The sequence below is a fragment of the Giraffa tippelskirchi genome, chromosome 4 (assembly GCF_054371585.1).
Source record: "Giraffa tippelskirchi isolate mGirTip1 chromosome 4, T2T-mGirTip1v1.2.pri, whole genome shotgun sequence".
NCBI lineage: Eukaryota > Metazoa > Chordata > Mammalia > Artiodactyla > Giraffidae > Giraffa > Giraffa tippelskirchi.
Window position 1 is genome coordinate 206824928 of NC_137278.1, and position 18622 is coordinate 206843549.

An 18622-nucleotide genomic window follows, 5' to 3' on the forward strand; every position below is an offset into this window, starting at 1 on the left:
TGCTGTGCAAAAACATTAAAGTTTGAGTAGGTCTCATTTGTTGATTTTCACTTTTATTTCTTTTGCTTTGAGAGACTGGTCTAGATACTTATTCTCAAAGGGCTGTTGTGAGTTTGTGTCCCTCAAAAGAGGTGCTGATGTCCTAACCCTCAGTACCTGTGAATGTGACTTGATTTGGAAATAGGATCTTTGCAGATGTAATCAAGCTTTAGAAAAGGTTGTAGTGGAGTACAGGCTTCCCAGGTGGCGCGAGTGGTAAAGAACCTGCCTGCCAATGCAGGAGACATAAGAGACACGAGTTTGATCCCTGGGTTGGGAAGATCGCCTGGAGAAGGGCATGACAACCCACTCCAGTATTCTTGCCTGGAGAATCCCATGGACAGAGGAGCCTGGCGGACTACAGTTCATGGGGTCGCAAAGAGTTGGACATGACTGAAGCCACTTAGCGTGTGTGCATATTGGAGTAGGATGGGCCTAATCCAACGACTGGTGTTCTTCTAAGAAGGAAATCTGGATAAAGACGTACAGAGGGGATATTCAGACAGAAAGGAGAAAACCATGTGAAAACACAGCCACACAGAGGGAGGATGGCTGCGGGACCACAGAAGCAGACAGCAGAGGGATGAACCAGTGTGGGAAGCCCGCGTGACCACTGCTTCCATTTTCCTGAAGCCAAAGCTGAGGCCCAGCATGACTGAGGACCTGGTCTTCCCTGGTAGGGAAGTGAGGGACTGCATTCAGATGCAGACTCTGTTCCTATTGGAGCCACATCCTCAGGGTGCATGAGATGAACACTTCTAAAAAGTGCTTTATGCTTCAAAAAGTTATTAAGGAGAAAGTTGGAGAAGAGATGTCACGTGCATCATCGTATTTATTTCCAAGGTCTGTACCTGCTCCTGAGGTTAAGAGATAGTGACAGAGATGTTCGTATCAGAGAAAGTGGCCAGGACAAAGCTAGAACCCGAGTGCTCGGGATAAGAAGGCCAACAGCTTGCCCCAAACACCCCTGCTTCTTCTCCAGCTTGGATTTTTTTTTTTTTTCTTTTAATGAGAACTCAAGTCCCAACAGAAAACAGCTTCCAACATCCAATAGAGTAGAGAAAAACAGCACAGGGAGCTGCTCATTATAGGATTTTAAAAGGTCACGCGATTCCACTTTTCCTATATTAAAATAGCAGCACGCACGCACAATCCCACAGCTGTAGTTATGTGCCAACAACACTGGCTTGGACTCGAGTGGGAAGAGTTTGGGTTTTTTTTTTTTTAATTCAAAATTGATTCTTGCTGCCCCATAAAATATACATTTATTCTGTAGTGCCTCGGTTCGAAGAGAGTCTACTACAATGAGTCAGAGATTCTTCTCATTTCAATACCATTTAGGGCATTTTAGTTCTAAAAATCAGGACTGACTGGAAAGGTTCTCCAAATGAGGATTTTTAAAGCACCCTAGTCGCCACTCTCAGAAATCATTACTGAACATATCTCCGTTTCCCCTCAGAATTGGCATTTTTCTCGACATTCCTTGCAGACTGCGGAGAGCAAACGCTCTAACAAAGAACCCTTCCCTGGCTGGGCACTAACACGTCTTCTCCTTTGTCTGGGGCTTTAGGAAAAACCGTGTACTCCTTAGATCAGGCAACCATTCTGGGAGAGATGTATGGCTTAGGAAGTTGAGTCCTTATTGGTGAATAAATCTTAATCCGGTTTGTTGGCTAATTACATTCGCGGGAAGGTGGTTCCGCAGGGCCGCCCAGCAGGAAGGATTAAGCCCCCCGTCTCCGGTGGCACAGGGTTAAGCTCTGGGTTTGTAATGACTGAGTAATGAGACCCGCTCTCGGCAGACTCCTGGCATCCATCGATCAGGTTTCCCTTCTGCCGAGACAATGCCAGAAGTGGGCCCAGCAGTTAATTATGGGAAAGGTCAAAGGTCATGCAAAACCAACACAAATCTATATACTTTTTCATTCCTAACGGCACACAATGACCATGGCTCAGCCAGAGGGTGGGAAGGTCCTCCCCCCAGCCAACCCATGATCCAAGGTAACCATGGGGTTTGAGCTGTGGGCTGACCTCTCCCAGTGGCCTGCACGGCTTCGGGCCTCCACGTTTTTGCTCACGCTGTTTTCCTCTGCCCGGAGCTTACAGACACCCACATTCTTCCACAGACCGAGCCTCCGCATCACTGCCTGCTCTGAACTCTTGCAAATTGCCTGGCAGTCGGGGGTGGGGGGTGCTCCTCCCCACCTTTTGGGCCCTGCGGCTCCCTGAAAGGACACTGTCGTTACTGTCACTTGCTGTGTATGTGTCCTTCAAGGCTGCGACTTCCATGGGGCAAGAACCGTGTCCTGTTGAGCTGCAGGTTCAGCAGTAGCAGTGCCTCCCCAAAGTCTGCTCGGCACTGAACGAATGAGTAGCTATCTCGATTGGAGCCTTTGTGGACATGTAAGGCTGTATGCAGGCCCTTGGCTATGAGCACCCTAAGAAGTGGGTATGAACATCTTTATTTGACAGCAAGGAAAACCAAGGCTCAGAGGTGTTGCCGCTCTGCCCAAGGTCACATAGCTAATACAAGAGGGGCCAGGAAGTGGGCCAGGCCATCAGACTTTGGAGAATACTTTCTCAGTCACAAAGGGCCACATTTTGTAGGCTTCCATTTATATGACGTCTCCAGAAGAGCCAAAAGTATTGAGACAGAAAGCAGATTAGTGGTTTCTGGGGACTGGGAAGCTGGGGAACGATGCCTAAGGGGTACAGGGTTTCTTTTTTGGAGCAATGAAAAGGGTCTAAAGTTGATTTTGGTGATGGGTGTGCAAGTCTGTAAATATACTAAAAGGCACTGAATTGTATATTTTAAGTGGGTGATGGTATAGTACATGGATCATATCTCATCAAAGCTGTTTTTCTCAGTTAATGCTCTCAGTGATCTTGCACATCATGCTTGGGAGTCTCTGGGGCTCTGCCTGGGTGCAGACACTCACGGTGAACTGACCTCAAGTGCCCTCTGCCCAGTGTGGGCTCACAGTGAACTTTGTGGCTCCCAAGTGTCAGGCTGGGACTTGCCTACCAAACCCCAAGGGCCAGTTAATTACTCTTTCTCCCTCCCAAACACTCTGGACCCTTCGCTGTTCCCATATTCTTACATCAGGCCTACTGGATGCCCAAGCAACCTGGTTGATGGAGAGCGGCCCTATCAGAGTTCAAGATGGGAGTGAGGAGCTGCCAGCTCAGAGCTGAGGCTCCCGCTGCTCCCTTGCCAATCAGAAGCACAGTGATTCTCCCACCCCCATTACCAAAAAGGCAGGGGGGATACCGCAGACCCTGAGACTGCAGGCTCTGAGGGGGTGCTCCATGGACCCAACCCCGTGAACTCAACAGTAGGATCGTCAGAAACACAGTTGCCCAAGAGCCTGAGCCACCACTTGGAACGGGCAGGCTGGGGTCCTAGAGCACCTCCAGTGCACCCCTGGATTTGATAAAGGGATAACTGAACCCAGAGAGAGGAACTGAAGAGCTGACCATATCAGCAGGTTGGGGCTAAACCCAAGACTCGCAGCTCAGGCTTCTCCCGCTAAGCCCACAGGCTCTGGCCCACAGCGGGCCCGGAGCTGGCCTGGTGCACTTTGATTTTACTCTCTTTCTCTCCAGATCCCCAGTGGGGTTGCTCTCTAATTGTCATGCCAGTAACAGCAAGGGTGACTGCCTACCGCCTTCTAATGGCCCGCAGCTAAACTCTTACTGTAGCCAAGCAGGAAGGGCTTCTCTCTCTCCATCACAGAAAGAGAAACCAAGGCTCAGAGAACTGAAGGGACATATACTAGATCACCCAGCTAGTAAGCGGCAAAGCCAAGACTGGAAGCCAGGCAGGCTGGCTGCAGACTCCACCATCCTAAGCTTGACACAGTCACCTGGAGAATCCCCCACGCTTCAGTGACTAGGGAGCCAGGGCCCATGGTCCTCACTAGGGATCAAGCCATCTCTCCGACTTCTGCCCTCTTATCTCAGCACCTTCCTGTCCTTAGCCAGGCCCTGGCCATGAGGAGCTGCCAGTCTAGACAGGAAGGATGACCCAGACACGGATGAACACGTCTCATGCAAGGACAATCTAGGCTCCCCAGCACTCTGGTCCGGCCAGGCCTGCCCGTGGGGCTGTCAGTGCCCACAGTCCTGCCAGAGCCCACCTGGAACCCTCACAGACTGAGCCCGAACTAGGCGCCATCATAGCAAGGAGCACCCTGAAGATAGAGCTGCCCACTATGGGGCTCCAAAGAGACCTGAATTTGCAGTAAGCACACTAAGGCCCACCGAGAAGGAAATGGCAACCCACTCCAGTATTCTTGCCTGGAGAATCCCATGGACAGAGGAGCCTGGCAGGCCATGGTCCATAGGGTCGCAGAGAGTTGGACACGACTGAAGTGAACTGAAGCGACTCAGCACACACACTAAGGCCCAAGAGGTCCACAGAACTGCCCAAGGTCACACAGGTGGGCGTCCAGGTCTCCACGGACCTACATCCAGCCCTACTCCCCTGGATTCAAAGGGCAGGAGGCCCAGACAGAGGCCAGGGGCGGGGGGGTGGGGTGGGGTGGTCTCCAGGAGAGGGGAGTGCCTCTGGGAACCCCCAGAGGGGGCGGGGGCTGAGCCGCAGGGCAGCAAGTCCACGCCGACCAGCTGGGGTTTTCCACCCTCTCCTCCCAGGGGCTGCAGCCCTGGCCCATCTGGAAGATCCCCTCTAAGCACCCTCCGAGACCCCCTGACCTTGCCTGCACACACGAGCCCTCTGGCCCTCTTTGTCTCAAGGCCTTTGGGGAAGGCCACCATCCACTTCAGTAGCATTCAAAGGCCAACAAGGCCCGCGGTTTATTTTCTTAGAAATAATGGTTTTTTCTGGTTAGCATTCCTCGGATGGAAAAACAAATACAGCCACTGTAATAAGAAGCGGCCAAGAGGAGGCTAGAGGGCCTAGAGGAAGGGACCAAAGGAGGCCTACTGCCCTGGGGGTGGGGGATGGGTGCTTAGAGATGGGGTGGGGGTGGGGGAAGAGACCCTCTAACCCTAGGAGAAATGGGGATTTAGAGGAAAAAGAAAGCTCGATCGCAGGCACCGGTGCTGTCTTCTGCACACTCTCGCCCACAGCCAGGCGGCTGTCCCTCCCCCAGCCTCCACTCAGGGCCCGCTGGGTGGGACAGGCGCCCCTGATCCCACGAGATGGAAGGACGGCTAAGTCACCTGTTGCACTTACCGAGTCGGCAGGGACAAAATCAGACCTCGGCATCCTTGCTATAGACGCATTCGAGGACCATCAGAGCCGGAAGGAGTGTCAGAGACGCCCTCTGCCTTCCTAACTTAGCCCAGACGACTGCCTCTCCAGGGAGCCCTCTCAGACTCCCCCTCCCCCAGCAGTGCTGGCCTCTCTGTCCTTCTCACCCCGCTGAGTCTGGTCTGTATTTCCACTGCTGTACTTTCCACGCCCTGTTAACGATCACGTCTTTTCTCATCTGTCTCTCCCCTGAACGGGGAGATCAGGAAAACAGGTCGTGGCCCCAGCACCGAGCTTGGCACAGAGTAGGTGCTCAGTGAACATTCTCCATCCTGAACTGAATCTGGTCCAGTGGACACATTTTACACCCGGGCAAACGGAGGCTTGGGGAGGCAAATGCCTCTTAGTGCTTTGATGCCAACGATACAAGCTCTTAACTTTTCCTCTTCCAAAATGGACAGGGGCTCCAAGAAGCCTCAGCTCGGCAGCAGATCTGGGACCAGTTGCAAGCCACTCTGCCTAATTGCTAGCTGACAGCAGCTTGGAATTTTAAGTCACATCCGATTTCTTCCTGCCCGCTGGTCTGCCGGACTCCAGCGCTTTCATCTTCAGCAGGGCACACGTTAGCATGCATAATTGCACGTTTTAAGACTCGAAGAAGAATTTCCCCTCCTCCCCCCCCCCCAGCCTACCTCTGAACTGCCTTTGCTGGCCTCCCAAAAAGCAGAATTGTATCTGGAGTTTCAGTAAAGAGTGTAATAATGATGATGAAAATGATTTAATAAGGTCATAGACATTATTTCCTCAGAAGGCCAATTGGTCTCAAGGATATTTTGTTTTTTTCTGATGTTAAACTAAATGGATCACTGGGTGTGTTATTAAGAGTTTTGTTAAAACACTTAATAGCATGGCCTGTAATCTACCTAACTTCAGGACTGACAAGTAGGCCCTGGGGATATAAAATTCAGGAAGTGACTATTTACATGCATTACTTACATGCTAATTTTGTGATCTCCGATGCCCATAAGGCTGTCATTTTTTTCCTTTTCACAGAAAACGGAAAATAGTAATATATTTGATATACTGTGGCCAAAACAAAAAGCTATTTCCCCCAAGAGTTTTAATTATGACGTTTTGGAAAAGGTCCGAGTTGGAACTTGCAAGTGGAAGAAAGCACTTGAATAAATGGTTTAAAAAATTAAGTACACATAGGGTACACATAGGGTGATGTGCACTGCTGTTTCAGACTAAACAGTGATTATCAGGAGGGTCTCAGTTATTTAAACAAGCCATTCGAGGGTGGTTTGCTCCACATTTGGGACCTGGTCCTGATTATAAATGAGAGCTTTTCATTAAGATTAGCAAGACCCAATTCAAGCTATAATATGGTCCTTTTCCTTAGCACATGTCTATGAAAACAAAGCAATTAAGGTTAAATGAGTTGAAGCATTTAAAGGGACTGAAATGTCCCCTCCTCACCCCCGGCCTGCCCCCTTGACAGAAAGAGTACAAACAGGCCCTACTAATTCAGACCAGGAGGCCAGCGCAGGGCTTGCCCTGGCAGCTCCCTGAGGGTCCATGCACAGGGTGCCTGGTGAGGGGGGTGGGGAATGCAGCAGCTTAGCTAAATGAAGGATGGGGAAACAGAATGTGCAAAGGCCCTGGGGTAGGAAGGAGCTGGCAAGTTGGAGGAACTATAAAAGGACAGTGATGCTGGGGGGAGGTTAGGGAGAAAAAGATATAGAGAATGACAGTATTCAAAGTGGTTAGCTAAGGAGTATCTCCAGCGGTCCAGGCTCATGAGGCCTGGCTCAGAAGAGCTGATGGTGGCAAGGGGAGGTGTGAAAAGGTCTCCGCAGCCCCCTCTAACACTCCATAGCTAAGGCTGTTGGGGGCCTGGGCCACTGCTGGTACCTCTTGGCTGACCGGGATCATAGTCCAGGCCCTTCTGTCCCTTAGCTGGCTGACCTGGTGAGAGACTAACCTTCCTGGGCCCAATTTCCTCAACCTAATTCTGCCACTGGTCCCCATCAGACATCCATGGACTAGCCCTCACCCCTCTCCAGACTTGGCTTCGTCATCCATAAAACCTTCAAAGTGTGGGAGGCTCTAGGAAGCCTTTCCTTATACCCCCCCACCCCCACCCCAGACACTGACAATAGTCATTCACCTCATCCACCAGTACCAGCTCTGGGCCCAACCCTAAGTGAAGTCACACAGGTCATGGCAACCCAATGTGACAGGAGCTCTGAAAGAGTCATGCTCACTGGTGACAGCTGACCTGTTTGAGGCAGCAGGGAAGGCTTCCTGGAGGAGGAGACCGCTGCAACTCATCCATCCACCCATTCACCCAACAGATATCTCTCAATCCCTATGCCAGGCCTGGTGTTGGGTTCTGGCATCAGAGCTGAAAGATCACAAACTCTGCCCTTGAGAAGCCCACATTCCAGGAGGAGACCTGGGAACCATTAAGCCAGTGTGAAGTGGGCTAAACAGAGGTTGTGTGGGGCTGGTGAAGGCAACAAAGAGGGGCACTCATCTACAAAACATGAGGGCTGCCTTAGAGGCCCTTTAAAGCTCATTCCAACTCTGCATGTCCGTGAACTCACCTCGAGTGACTTCAGGCACTGTCAAGATGAGAACCATCGAGAAAGCATTGGTTTATCCTTAGCCTTGCTCAGGGTCTTTCCCAGCTGTCTGAGACCCCTCAGTCTGCCTACAGCAAGCCCCCTGCTCGTGGTAAGCGGACCGCATGTGGCCCCAGGCTGCTCCCCAGACACACCGTGGCTGCACGTGCAGACACACCACCATCATCACACATGCACGTGACCACATGGCACGATGGCCTTGAACGTGTGGTGAGAAGCCGTCCCCGGAATGGGGGTCTGGTTGCTTCAGGGGCCGGGTTTGCTAAAGGGTTTTCCTCCAGCAGCAGGAGTTTCAGGGCAACACAGTTCTGGGGCTCAGTCGGCCCCACTTGGGGAGGCAGGGCGTGGTCATAGACTGACCTCTTCCTGTGGAGAGTGAGGGAGGCTGTGGAAGGCACCTTCTCTGGCCTGCTAAGACTCTGTCCTTTCTGTTTACCACAGTAAACAGCAAAATCTTTCAGATCTCTAGGACAGGGGGACTCATTCCTTCCCAAACTCCAACGCCAGCTTCTGCAAACCCCACATCAGCTCAGGACCTGCAGATAAAGGGGCCCAGGGAGGGAAAGCAGGTTTGATTGATGTATGCTAACAGGAGAAGGTGGCAGCAAACTGTCTGCCACCCCTGAGGTTTAGTGCATGCTAAACTATTTCGGGCACGTCCGACTCTTTGTGACCCCGTGGACTGTAGCTCTTGAGGCTCCTCTCTTCATGGGTAACAGTACTACTCTCTGACTATTGAGCACCTACTGTATGCTGAGTGCTCACTGTCAACCAGGCACTGAGGTTGCCAGGGATCTGGTACCCTACACCAGGGGTCCCCCACCTCTGGGATCTAATGCCTGATGATCGGAGGTGAAGGTAATAATAATAGAAGCAAAGTGCACAAAAAATGCAATGTGTTTGAATCATCCCGAAACCATCCCTCCCCGGTCCATGGAAAAACTGTCTTCCACGAAACCGGCCCCTGGTGCCAGAAAGGCTGGGGACAGCTGATGATTTCATTCAGTCTTCAGGAGGCCTTAAGACAGATTAGTAGTTAGTCAGGGCATAAAAGGAGGGAAAGGGGTCCCATGAAGGGGGAACACCTGAGCTGGGTCTCAGAAACATGACTGGCCTGGTGTATGTATGTGTGGCCAGGGCACAAGGGTATCTGAGCTTCAGATGAGGTCAGAGGCCAGAGCCAGGCTGGAGAGACCAGGAGGCCCCCGGCAGTCCCTGAAGCACACTCACAAGCCTTGTTCTCTTTTATCCTCATACTGGGACCCTCAGGCCCCCAGAGCCAGTGACCGTGACCCCCACCCCAGGCTCAAGCAGAGTAGAAACTAAGCTGGACTCTGCAGGACTTCAGGGCAACAGGTAGGACACAAAACATGGGTGTCCTGGGCAAGGGACAGCAGAGTGGGGAGGGGGAAGACCTCAGGAGCTGGGCTGGAGGAAGAACAGGCTGGGTCAGTGGCTTCAACTCGTGGAGATGGGGGCCACCTTGGGACCCCCTGGCAAGAGGGCAGAGCAAAAGATAAGAAGAAAACAGCATCTCACGTGTGTCAGTCAGAACCACCAAGCTTGTGTCCAGGCCTAACAGCAGCTGGCCTGCTCTATCTGCTTCCAGCCTGGCCTCCTTCCAGAGGTCTGTGGGTAGGTGCCAGCTCCCCGCTCTGGCTTCTGGGCCCCAAGCAAGGCCAGGGCTGTGGCCAAACCAGGCATGATCCAGGACAGGGTCATCTCTCTGGCACTCAGCCTTAAGTAGATGCTCAACAAATGAGATGGATAAACAATACCAGGGTCCTGAGGAGGCATAGCCATGTTTCCCACGAAACCCAACTCCTATAAAAACCTAGGAGCAGGCACCCACCTTGCTTTCCTAACACAAGTCTCACACTTTGAAAACGGAAGCTGGCAGGGCTCAGGGAGAATACAATGAGATGACAGAGAGCTCCGGGCAGGAATTAAGGGGCCTGGGTATGAGTCCCGGCCATGCCCTTGTGAAACAGGGTGGTGGTGGTGGATCTTGCAGAAGTGACTTCTCTAATCAGGGCCTCCGTTTTCTTCATCTGTGAAGTGGGGACAGACAGGGAAGACTTGGATCCTGATTCTCAACCAGGGGTGCACATCAGTCTTGGAAGAGAGCTGTCTCTGGCCCCCTGATGCTGGGTCCTGTGCCAGACCCATGGAGGCAGAATGACCACACAGACCCTCCTGGACAAATGCTCCCAAAGGCTCTGTCCGGTTTGGGAAGTCCCCTCCAAAGACAGTGAAGAGTGCTCTTGCCTCTGACTTTCAGCCTGCCAGGGAGGCAGTTTCTAGGGCCATACGCTCAAACCAGCATCCCAGGTGCAGGGAAGGAAGGCTGGATAGACAGACAGACAGCACCAGTCTCTGCCCACACTCACATCATCGACACAGGAGACCTGAGCCAGCCCCACAAGCGCTGTGTCTGCTCCTGCGCAGTTCCCTTGCGGAAGCTATACAGGGTATACAGGTAGCTTTGGATTTGAAACTAGGGAGCTTGGGGTCTACAGTTCATGCGGTTCTCACAGCTAGTATACTGGAGTGGTTTGCCATTCCCTCCTCCAGAGGGAATGGGGGCGACGGAGGATGAGATGGTTGGACGGTATCACCGACTCATTGGACATGAACTTGGGCAAACTCCAGGAGATGGCGAGGGGCCAGGAGAGGCCTGGTGTGCTGCAGTCCATGGGGTCGCGAAGAGTCCGACACGACTTGGCGACTGAACAACAACCACCAGGTTGGGGGTCACCCCAGGCCTCGACCCCACATACATCCGGTCAGGGACGGATGGACAAGCATATCATCCAGTGCTCCATCTCAATTTCTCATTAAATAGAAACCCCAAAAGTTTCAAACCCAGGGAGAGTTAAATACTCCTCAACCTCCAAAGGAAGCAGCCCAGGTTCCGGGGCAGCCCGCAGCCTCCCTGCCAGGGCTGACCGAGGCCATCTGCAAGGGCTGTGGGGGCTGCGGGTCTGGCCAGAGCGCTGGGCCGGGCTCACCTTCGCACTGCCGGCCTTCCCCCTTGTAGCCGGGCTTGCAGAGGCATTTGTAGGACTTGGGCGTGTTCTGACAGATGGCATCGATGTGGCAGTCGTCTGTGCCCTCCGAGCACTCGTCCACGTCGACAGCCCCTGCTGGGGTAGAGGAACAACGGGTGAGGTGTGGCCGGGAGGTGGGCAGCCAGTGAGGGGCAGGGAGTTCCTTTTGCCTCCCGCCCTTCCACAGTCCCCGGGGTAATTAACAGGAAGACCTGTCACATGACCACCTGGTGTGACAGGCGGTGACTGGTAGCATCTTTGGGGCACCTGCGCTGCTCTGTGCCAGGTGCCGGTCTTGTTTATTTTCACAACAATTCCATTAGGTAGAGGTATTGTTCCCATTACAAAGCTGAGAAAGCGGAGGCTTAAGAACATAGGTCTTCCCTGGTGGCTCAGCTGGTAAAGAATCCGCCTGCAATGCGGGAGACCTGGGTTCGATCCCTGGGTTGGGACGATCCCTTGCAGAAGGGAAAGGCTACTCACTCCAGTATTCTGGCCTGGAGAAATCCATGGACTGTATAGTCCATGGGGTCACAGAGTTGGACATGATTGAGCAACTTTCACTTTTCACTTTAGGAACATAGAGAGGAAAAGCGTCTATTTGCATGTCTTGCTCTGCAAGACAACTCTCCAACCCTCCTCCATCTCTTTCTTATTCTAGAATTTAGAGCGAGAAGGTTCCTCAAAGGAATTTAAATCCATTCCCCTTGGGTCGCAGATGGGGAAACAGAGACTAGCCTGGCGCAGTGAGTGGGGGCTAAGCCAGCAGGCCCACGTGGCAGATCTGAACATGGGCCCCACCCAGCCCCTAGGATGTGGAAATAAAGGATTCTTTTCTAAAAAAAAAAAAAAATTATTTCTTTATTTGGCGGCCCTGAGTCTTAGCGGTGGCACATGGGATCTCTGATCTTCATTTGGCACATGAGATCTTTAGTTGAGGCATATGGGATCTAATTCCCTGACGGGGATCACACCTGGGCCCCCTGCGTTGGGAGCGCAGAGTCTTGGCCACCGGACCACCGAGTAAGTCCCTGAAGGATTCTTCCCCTGGCCTCCATGCCACCAGACTAGAGCGTCCCAGCGGTGGATCATTCTGTCAGTTGGGCTAACCTGGCTCACGGGTGCATCCAGTCTCCCTGTCCTCTCTCTTCTCCACCTTGGAAATCTAGGTTTGAACCTGATTCTCATACTCCGACTTCCAAACTCAAGTTAAGTTTAGGTTATGAGGGTTCCTGGCACTCCCCACCTCCTTCCCTCCATATACACCATTGGTCTGGAATCATTGTTGGGCAAATAATGTAAAATAGATTCTGTGCATCTGTATATACACTTCTCTCTCTCTCTCTCTCTCACACACACAGCTCAGGCAGCAGGAAGACCCTCAGAGCACAGGATAACGCACCCAGAAGTAATCTAGGTTCATTCCTCAGGTTACAAATGAAGAAACTGAGGCCCAGAGAAGTCTGCTGACGGTCGGGAGCTCATTAGGAGCAGAGACTGGACTCTGACTCAGGATAAGCAGATATGAATAGAGTACAGATGGGTGACAGACAGACAGAAGGACCCAGAGGGGAGCACAAGGAACTCTCGGTAGCTATGGCGAGGGCCATCACCCAGGGGCAGGCCTGGGGAACTCCTGGAATGCCCTCCTGTCTTCATGCCTCTGCTTCACCCTAGCGCGTCTGGCCCTCAAGAATGTCCACTCGGAATTACTGCTCTGGCTGGGAACTGGGTTCTAAATCTGCATGGGGAGACCTCTCTAAGAGAACCACTCCCCTCCAGGACTGTTCCTCCCCGAGGCTCCAGCCTGCCCCTAAAGAAAGAGAGGCATCAAAAAGAAACACAACAGCATCACCTCCCTACACACACATACACACACACACACACACACACACACACACTCACACAGAGCATCCTTTCTCAGGGTGGTTGTATCTGTTCAGGTCAGCAGCCCACCCTCTATAGCTGCCCTAAGGATGGTGCATCAGGGGCCAGGAGGCAGTCAGTGTAGACCAAAGCCAGTCATTAGACGGCCAGGGGCTAGGAGGAACATCAGGCCAGGGGACCATCCCCTTCTGGAAAACTGACCACAGTGGGATTCCCGAGAAGGGTGGCACAGCCTCAAGGGCAGGAAGCCAGAGACCAGAGGTCCGCACGTTCCAGGGGAAAGGACCAGGGCCATTTCTAAGACACAGCCAGCAGGGGAAATGGACCACATTTACAGCTCTTCCCACTTCTCAGAGGTCAAACCGCCTGGGGCTCTGGGGCCCCTGTGCCCCCAATCTCACACCTAGGCAGGTGTCCTCATGAGATGAATATGGATGGATGTTAGCCAAGGGGCAGTAGGGGCACCTCCCAACACAATGTTTTTTGAATTGTAGATTTTTTTAAAAAAAACTTTTTTGGGGGGTCGTGCCCTGCACCATGTGGGATATTAGTGAGGGATCAGGCATTGAACTCGATCCCCTGCATTGGAAGTGCAGAGCCTTAACCACTGGACTGCCAGGGAAGTCTCCCAACACACTTTTTAAACATGTCTTTAGGTGGGGGCTGGGGAGAGGGCAGCAAGTTGGAGGAGAGAGGGAGAGGAAACACAAGCCAGGGGTTCCTGCAATTTCTCTGGCCCCAGTCCTGGCCTGGGCAGCCCAGCCCAGCCCGCCCCTCCCATCACAGGTGCTTGCTCTGACGTGAGTTGTCTCACAGCAGCACAAGGCTTGCTTGGATGAGGCGGGCAGACAGATTCAGCGGACAGAGAGAGGAAGACAGGCACATACAGGAGCAATCCAAGGGGGCTGAAGGACCTCAGAGACCAGGAGGGACCCCCGCAGACACGTGAGGGTGTGGCAGCGGGCCCCAGTTCCCCTTGGGGCCAGCGGGGGAGAAAACAGCTCGGCTCCAATTGTGGAATAGTTTCAATGGCCCGGCATCCTCACTCAGGGGTTAACTCCCAGGAATAGACTTCCTGCCGCCAGACACAGACCTCAGGGAGCTCGGGGCGGGCGCAGCCGGGGAGCTCGGGGCAACCGAGCCTCCTCCGAGGACCAGGACCGAAAGGAGGAAGCTCCTCTGAGGCACAGGGTCAGACGTGGGAGGGGAGGGTGCGTCTTCAGCTTTGTGGAAGACAGCCGAGAGAGCAGGAGGGGAAGGGGAGGTGTGTCCGGGTCCCCTGAAACCCGCGGGGAACCCCGACCTCGCCTCTGCTGCCTGCCTCTCCCTGTCTGGATGCTCGATACCCTCCCACCCGCTCCCAACCCCCAGTCTCCTGCCACTCTCTGGTGGACCCCCTCAGGGTGTTCCATCTCCCTGCCCTCGGGTTCCAAGCATTTCCTTCCCTCCGTGTCTGTTCTTCAGTCCTCCCCCTCCTGTCTGTCCATCTGTCCACCGCTTGCCAGCCGTCTCATGCTTCTCTCCTTCCCTCGGTCTGGCTGGCTCCCTCGCCCTCCCCCAGCCCTCCCCTCTTTCTCGGGCGCCCCCCTGGCCGCACCTCTCTTTCCCTCTCTTCCCATCCCTTCCTCCCGCCCGCCCCCACATCTCCCTCTTTTGATCTTTTTCCTTCCAGATGCTCATCTGCCTCCTGCCTACTCCCTTGGGTTTCCTCCTTGCGCGCTTCGGTCTTTCTGGTGTCTACTCTTCCAGTCCGTCTTTCTCCGGGATTTTGTTCCCTGCCTCCTTTTGTGTACCTCCGTCTCTGTCCGTCTGTCTCTCCATCTCCCGCATCCTCCTCCTCTTTCTCTCGGAGTCAGTCCTCTTTCCCTTGCTCACATCCTGGGGGGTCTCCCCTCCCGGCCTCCCTTCTTCCCCGGGGTCAGGGGGGAGAGCCCGTCCGGCTGGGGGGGGGAGTGGTCCCCACTCCCTCCCGCCCTTGGGCGGTGCGCCGGGGTCGGCGGAGGAGCCCCTCGGCAGGCCGTCCTGCTTTCTTTCTTCCTCCCGCCCTTACACGCCGCCCCCCACCCCCGCTCCCCCGGGCCTCGGCCACCCCCCTTCCCTGCTCCGGGCCGGCTGCGCTCCGGGAGAGCCCGGGCCGGCCCGGGCGGCGCGGAGGGGGCGCTCCGCGGCCGGCCCCAGAAGTTACTTTGCAAAGAGTCAGGGCGGGGCTGCAGCCCTCCCGACGGCTCGGGGCTGGGGGCCCGCCCGGGACCCCGCCGCCCACCGGGTCGGGGCTTACCTGGGAGCCCGCTGCCCCCCGCCAGCCGCCCGCGTGCGCCCAGGGCGAGCAGCACGCACAAGTGCCAGCGCACGGCCGCCGCGCCCATGCTCACTGCGGGCCGGGCCAGGCCGGGCAGGGCGTGCGGGGCGTGCGGGGCGCGGGGACCCCCACCGACCGGCCGCTCGCCGAGCGCTCCCAGCTGCAGGCTCCGCGGCCAGCGCTCCGGCTCCCGGCCTCCGAGCCGGCGCGACTGACGAGGTGACAGCCGCGCGCTCATTGGCCCGCTGCCGCCGGGGGCGGGGCTCCACGCGCCACGGCCCAATGGGCGCCGGCCGCTGGTCTGGGGGGAGGGGCGGGAGTCCGGGGGCGCCCCCCTCCCCTCAGGGCAGGCGGCAGGTGGGGGGTAGGGGCCCCGATCGCCGGGCCGCCGGGCGCACGGTCTAGGCCGGGCCGGAGCCGCTTCTGAGGCTGCTCCTTCCCTCTGCCCCCGGCTCCCGCGTCCCGCTCTGTCTGTCGAGGGTGGCCGCTCCTTGGGGGACAGCACCCATCCAGCAGCACGCGCGCGCGCGCGCGCGCGCACACACACACTCTAGGGAGAGGAGGGGGCCTGCCTACCGGCCCTCGGAGGTCGAGAAAGGCCCCGGAGGCATCCATTTGTATCGACAGAAACGCAGACGGCTCAAAGCAGAATTGCCCTTTCATCCATTCGGTAAGTGTTTATTGAACACCTACTGTGTGCAACTTCTCTGGTGGCTCAGACCTTAAAAGCAGCTGCCTACAATGTGGGAGACCCGGGTTGGATCCCTGGGTCAGGAAGATCCCCTGGAGGAGGAAATGGCAACCCACTCCAGTATTTTTGCCTAGAGAATCCAATGGACAGAGGAGCCTGGTAGGCTAACAATCCATGGGGTCACAAAGAGTCCGACACGACTGAGCGACTTCACTTTCACCGTGGGCCCAGCACTGGCAAGGTAGCGGCGAGAAGACAGGCAGAAAACCTTCTGAAGATCATTCCACGTTTATGTTCAGAACAAATCAACTTTTTACCACTCCCCAAAGGACAATGGTCTATAAACGCGCTTGTCCTAGGACAAACGCGGGATCCGTGTCTGCAAAGGGGCGCGGCGAAGATTCTGTGTCTGCCCCGCCGCCAGTCTTGGCTGCCGCAGCTTGTCTCAAGGCTGACCTCTTACACAGCAAAGTGTGATGCCCACCCCCACCCTCCCACCCCCCACCCCCCACTCCCCGCCCCCAGAATGCGAAGCCCCGCGGGGTGGTGGGCTGCGGGCAGGAAGAGCAAGCCATCAGGTCATTCCACCCAAGAGTTGCTCCGGCGGGGCCTGGGGTCTACACCTGACTCCTTCGAGACCTGGACCCAAGACACCCCGCCCAGCAGGCGAAGTTGGAAATAAATGGCCCTTCTCAGCCCCAGGCAGGAGCTTGAAGGCAAGAAAGTTCAGCAAACCCCAAGGCCCATCTCCTTGACAACCACCAATAAGAGCTTCTTTTTTCCTCTCCTGCTCTCCAGGCCTGACTGAAAGACAAGACTTCCCTCTTTTTGGCCACTCTGCTTGCGCCAGTCCACACCCAAGTTTCCTCTCCACACTGGCTCCCTTCCCTACCCCCCAACACACCCACACACGCAGGTACACCCTCCAACACACCCCCTCAGGCATACAGGCTCTCACACACACTCATATACATCCTCACCAACACCCTCGCACACAATCCTGCACTTTAAACATGCAACCTCTCACATACAAATGGGTGACTGCACACACACTCCTACAACCTTCTGGAGGCAGTCTCTGCAGCCCTGGAAGTTAAATCTGTGTTCAGCCACCTTTGCTCCCTGTCTGACCTCGTATCACAGACAGCCTGCGGCACTAGCCTGGGGGCTGAGGCAAGGGGTCCCCACACGGGGGAACCAGAGAGGGTTAGCCTTCTCCCCCATCACACTTGACATATCGTGTGTGGTTGTGCTGGCTGGTGGTTTAATTTGGAAGACCCTGTTATCAGGCTTTATTTTGCCCTTGTGTGGCTTTGGGTTTCTGGGGGATAAACATCCTCAGAGCATAGGTTTCTGCACAACACATACTGTCTTGTGCATTAGGTAACAGGGCAACAAAGGTGAGTTGGGGTGGGAGGGTAGGTCCTTTCAGGGGCTCAAACTGACTGGAAACAATGCTCTTTAATGGATTCTTCAACAGCAGCCCCTCATCCCAGGCCCGGTGCTCCCCAAGCTTGATGGTAGCAGGGGGTTCTTGTTCTAGGCTCTGTCACTCCAAATCAAGGAGGAAATGGAGGTAGGATAGTGCCTGTTAGATTGTGACCCTCCCAGAATCCAGAGGCAGCTCTCAGTGACACCAAGTCTAGTCCCCAGCCAGCCCCTCCAAAGTGTGCAGAGAAAAAGTAATTCCTTCCAAGAGATCATGGTCTGTGCAGAGGAGACAGGAAGCAGAGAAGGCTGGAGAGGAGACACACTCCTAAGTCCCCTACAAATGCCCTCAAGGACGTGGCAGAGAAAGAGGAGGTTGGTTCTGGCCAAGGGTGGTCAGGGAGGCCTTCTGGGGCACAGGACCCTAGAACTGGGCACCAAGGGTGAGGAGGAGATTTCTGCGATGGACAAGACTGTGTGCAAGGTCAGTGGGAGAAGGTGGGGACTTAGTAGTGAGTGTTCTCAATGCATCTCACAAACTACAAAGCACTGCACAAGGGTGTTGGTGACATAGAAGCCAGCTACTCACAGAGACTGTGGTGCCTGGTCAGTTGGCGGGGTGAGATCCCATTTGTCTGGACTCCAGCAAGGGGTATCTTACAGCATCTGGAAACAGAGCTGGGCGATGAGGCCCGGACATGGATGAGACAGTCACCTTCGGAGGGAACATTTCATGGCTCCCTGTCACCTTCCAAACAATGCTGAACACTCTGTGGGGCTAAAAACACACACTTTGCCCTACCCAGTGGTCCTCTCCTCGACAAACCAGTGGCAAAGAGGGCCCCACAGACATCCTGCTTTCACACCTCTCAGCCCTTGCCTGTGTGCCCCCCTCTGCCAGGATCACCCTTGATCTTTACAAGGCTCACCCCTCCTCTTCTGCTCCACCCCCACCCCCAAACAGGGTGTAGGTCCTCTTCTGGGCTCCAACAGGCGCTGCAGCTTCCCCATCAGAGTCCAGCTCACCCTGGGTTTCATATTTGTCCCCTCCCAGACTGGGGGTTCCCGAAGGTGGGACTCACAGCTGATTCACGTCTGGAGTCACAGCTCCCAGCTGGGACCTAAGAAATGATTGTTGGATAAATGAATGAATGGACAAAGAAACCAGGCAGACATCACTTAACTGAGATTCACATCACTCCAGGGAGTGGATAAAGGTTATTCTGGCTGTCTGATAGGGGCCTGGGGAGTGAATCCAGCTGCCTACCCTCTCCTGGTCACATCCATCCTCAGTGTCCTTTGGGGAAGCTGGGCTGGCCAGCAGGACTGCTGCCCTCCGGGGCCCTTTGTCGCCCCCTGGTG

At 54.9% G+C, this 18622-nt stretch overlaps 1 protein-coding gene across 3 annotated transcripts in view; it reads right to left on the minus strand.

Moving 5' to 3' along the window:
- SCUBE1 (signal peptide, CUB domain and EGF like domain containing 1) overlaps positions 1–15344 on the minus strand; it is a 132056-nt gene extending 116712 nt beyond the window's left edge. For 2 of the 3 annotated variants that reach the window (XM_081587855.1, XM_081587854.1), the window contains exons 1-2: positions 15121–15327; positions 10917–11048 (exon numbers count right to left, since the gene is read on the minus strand). In XM_081587855.1, the coding sequence (XP_081443981.1) occupies positions 10917–11048; positions 15121–15208 (220 nt within the window). In that variant the 5' untranslated portion in view covers positions 15209–15327. Of the gene's footprint in view, positions 1–10916; positions 11052–15120 lie in introns of all 3 variants that reach the window. The other variant, XM_081587852.1, reaches the window with a different exon arrangement.
- Positions 15345–18622: the final 3278 nt, after the last annotated feature.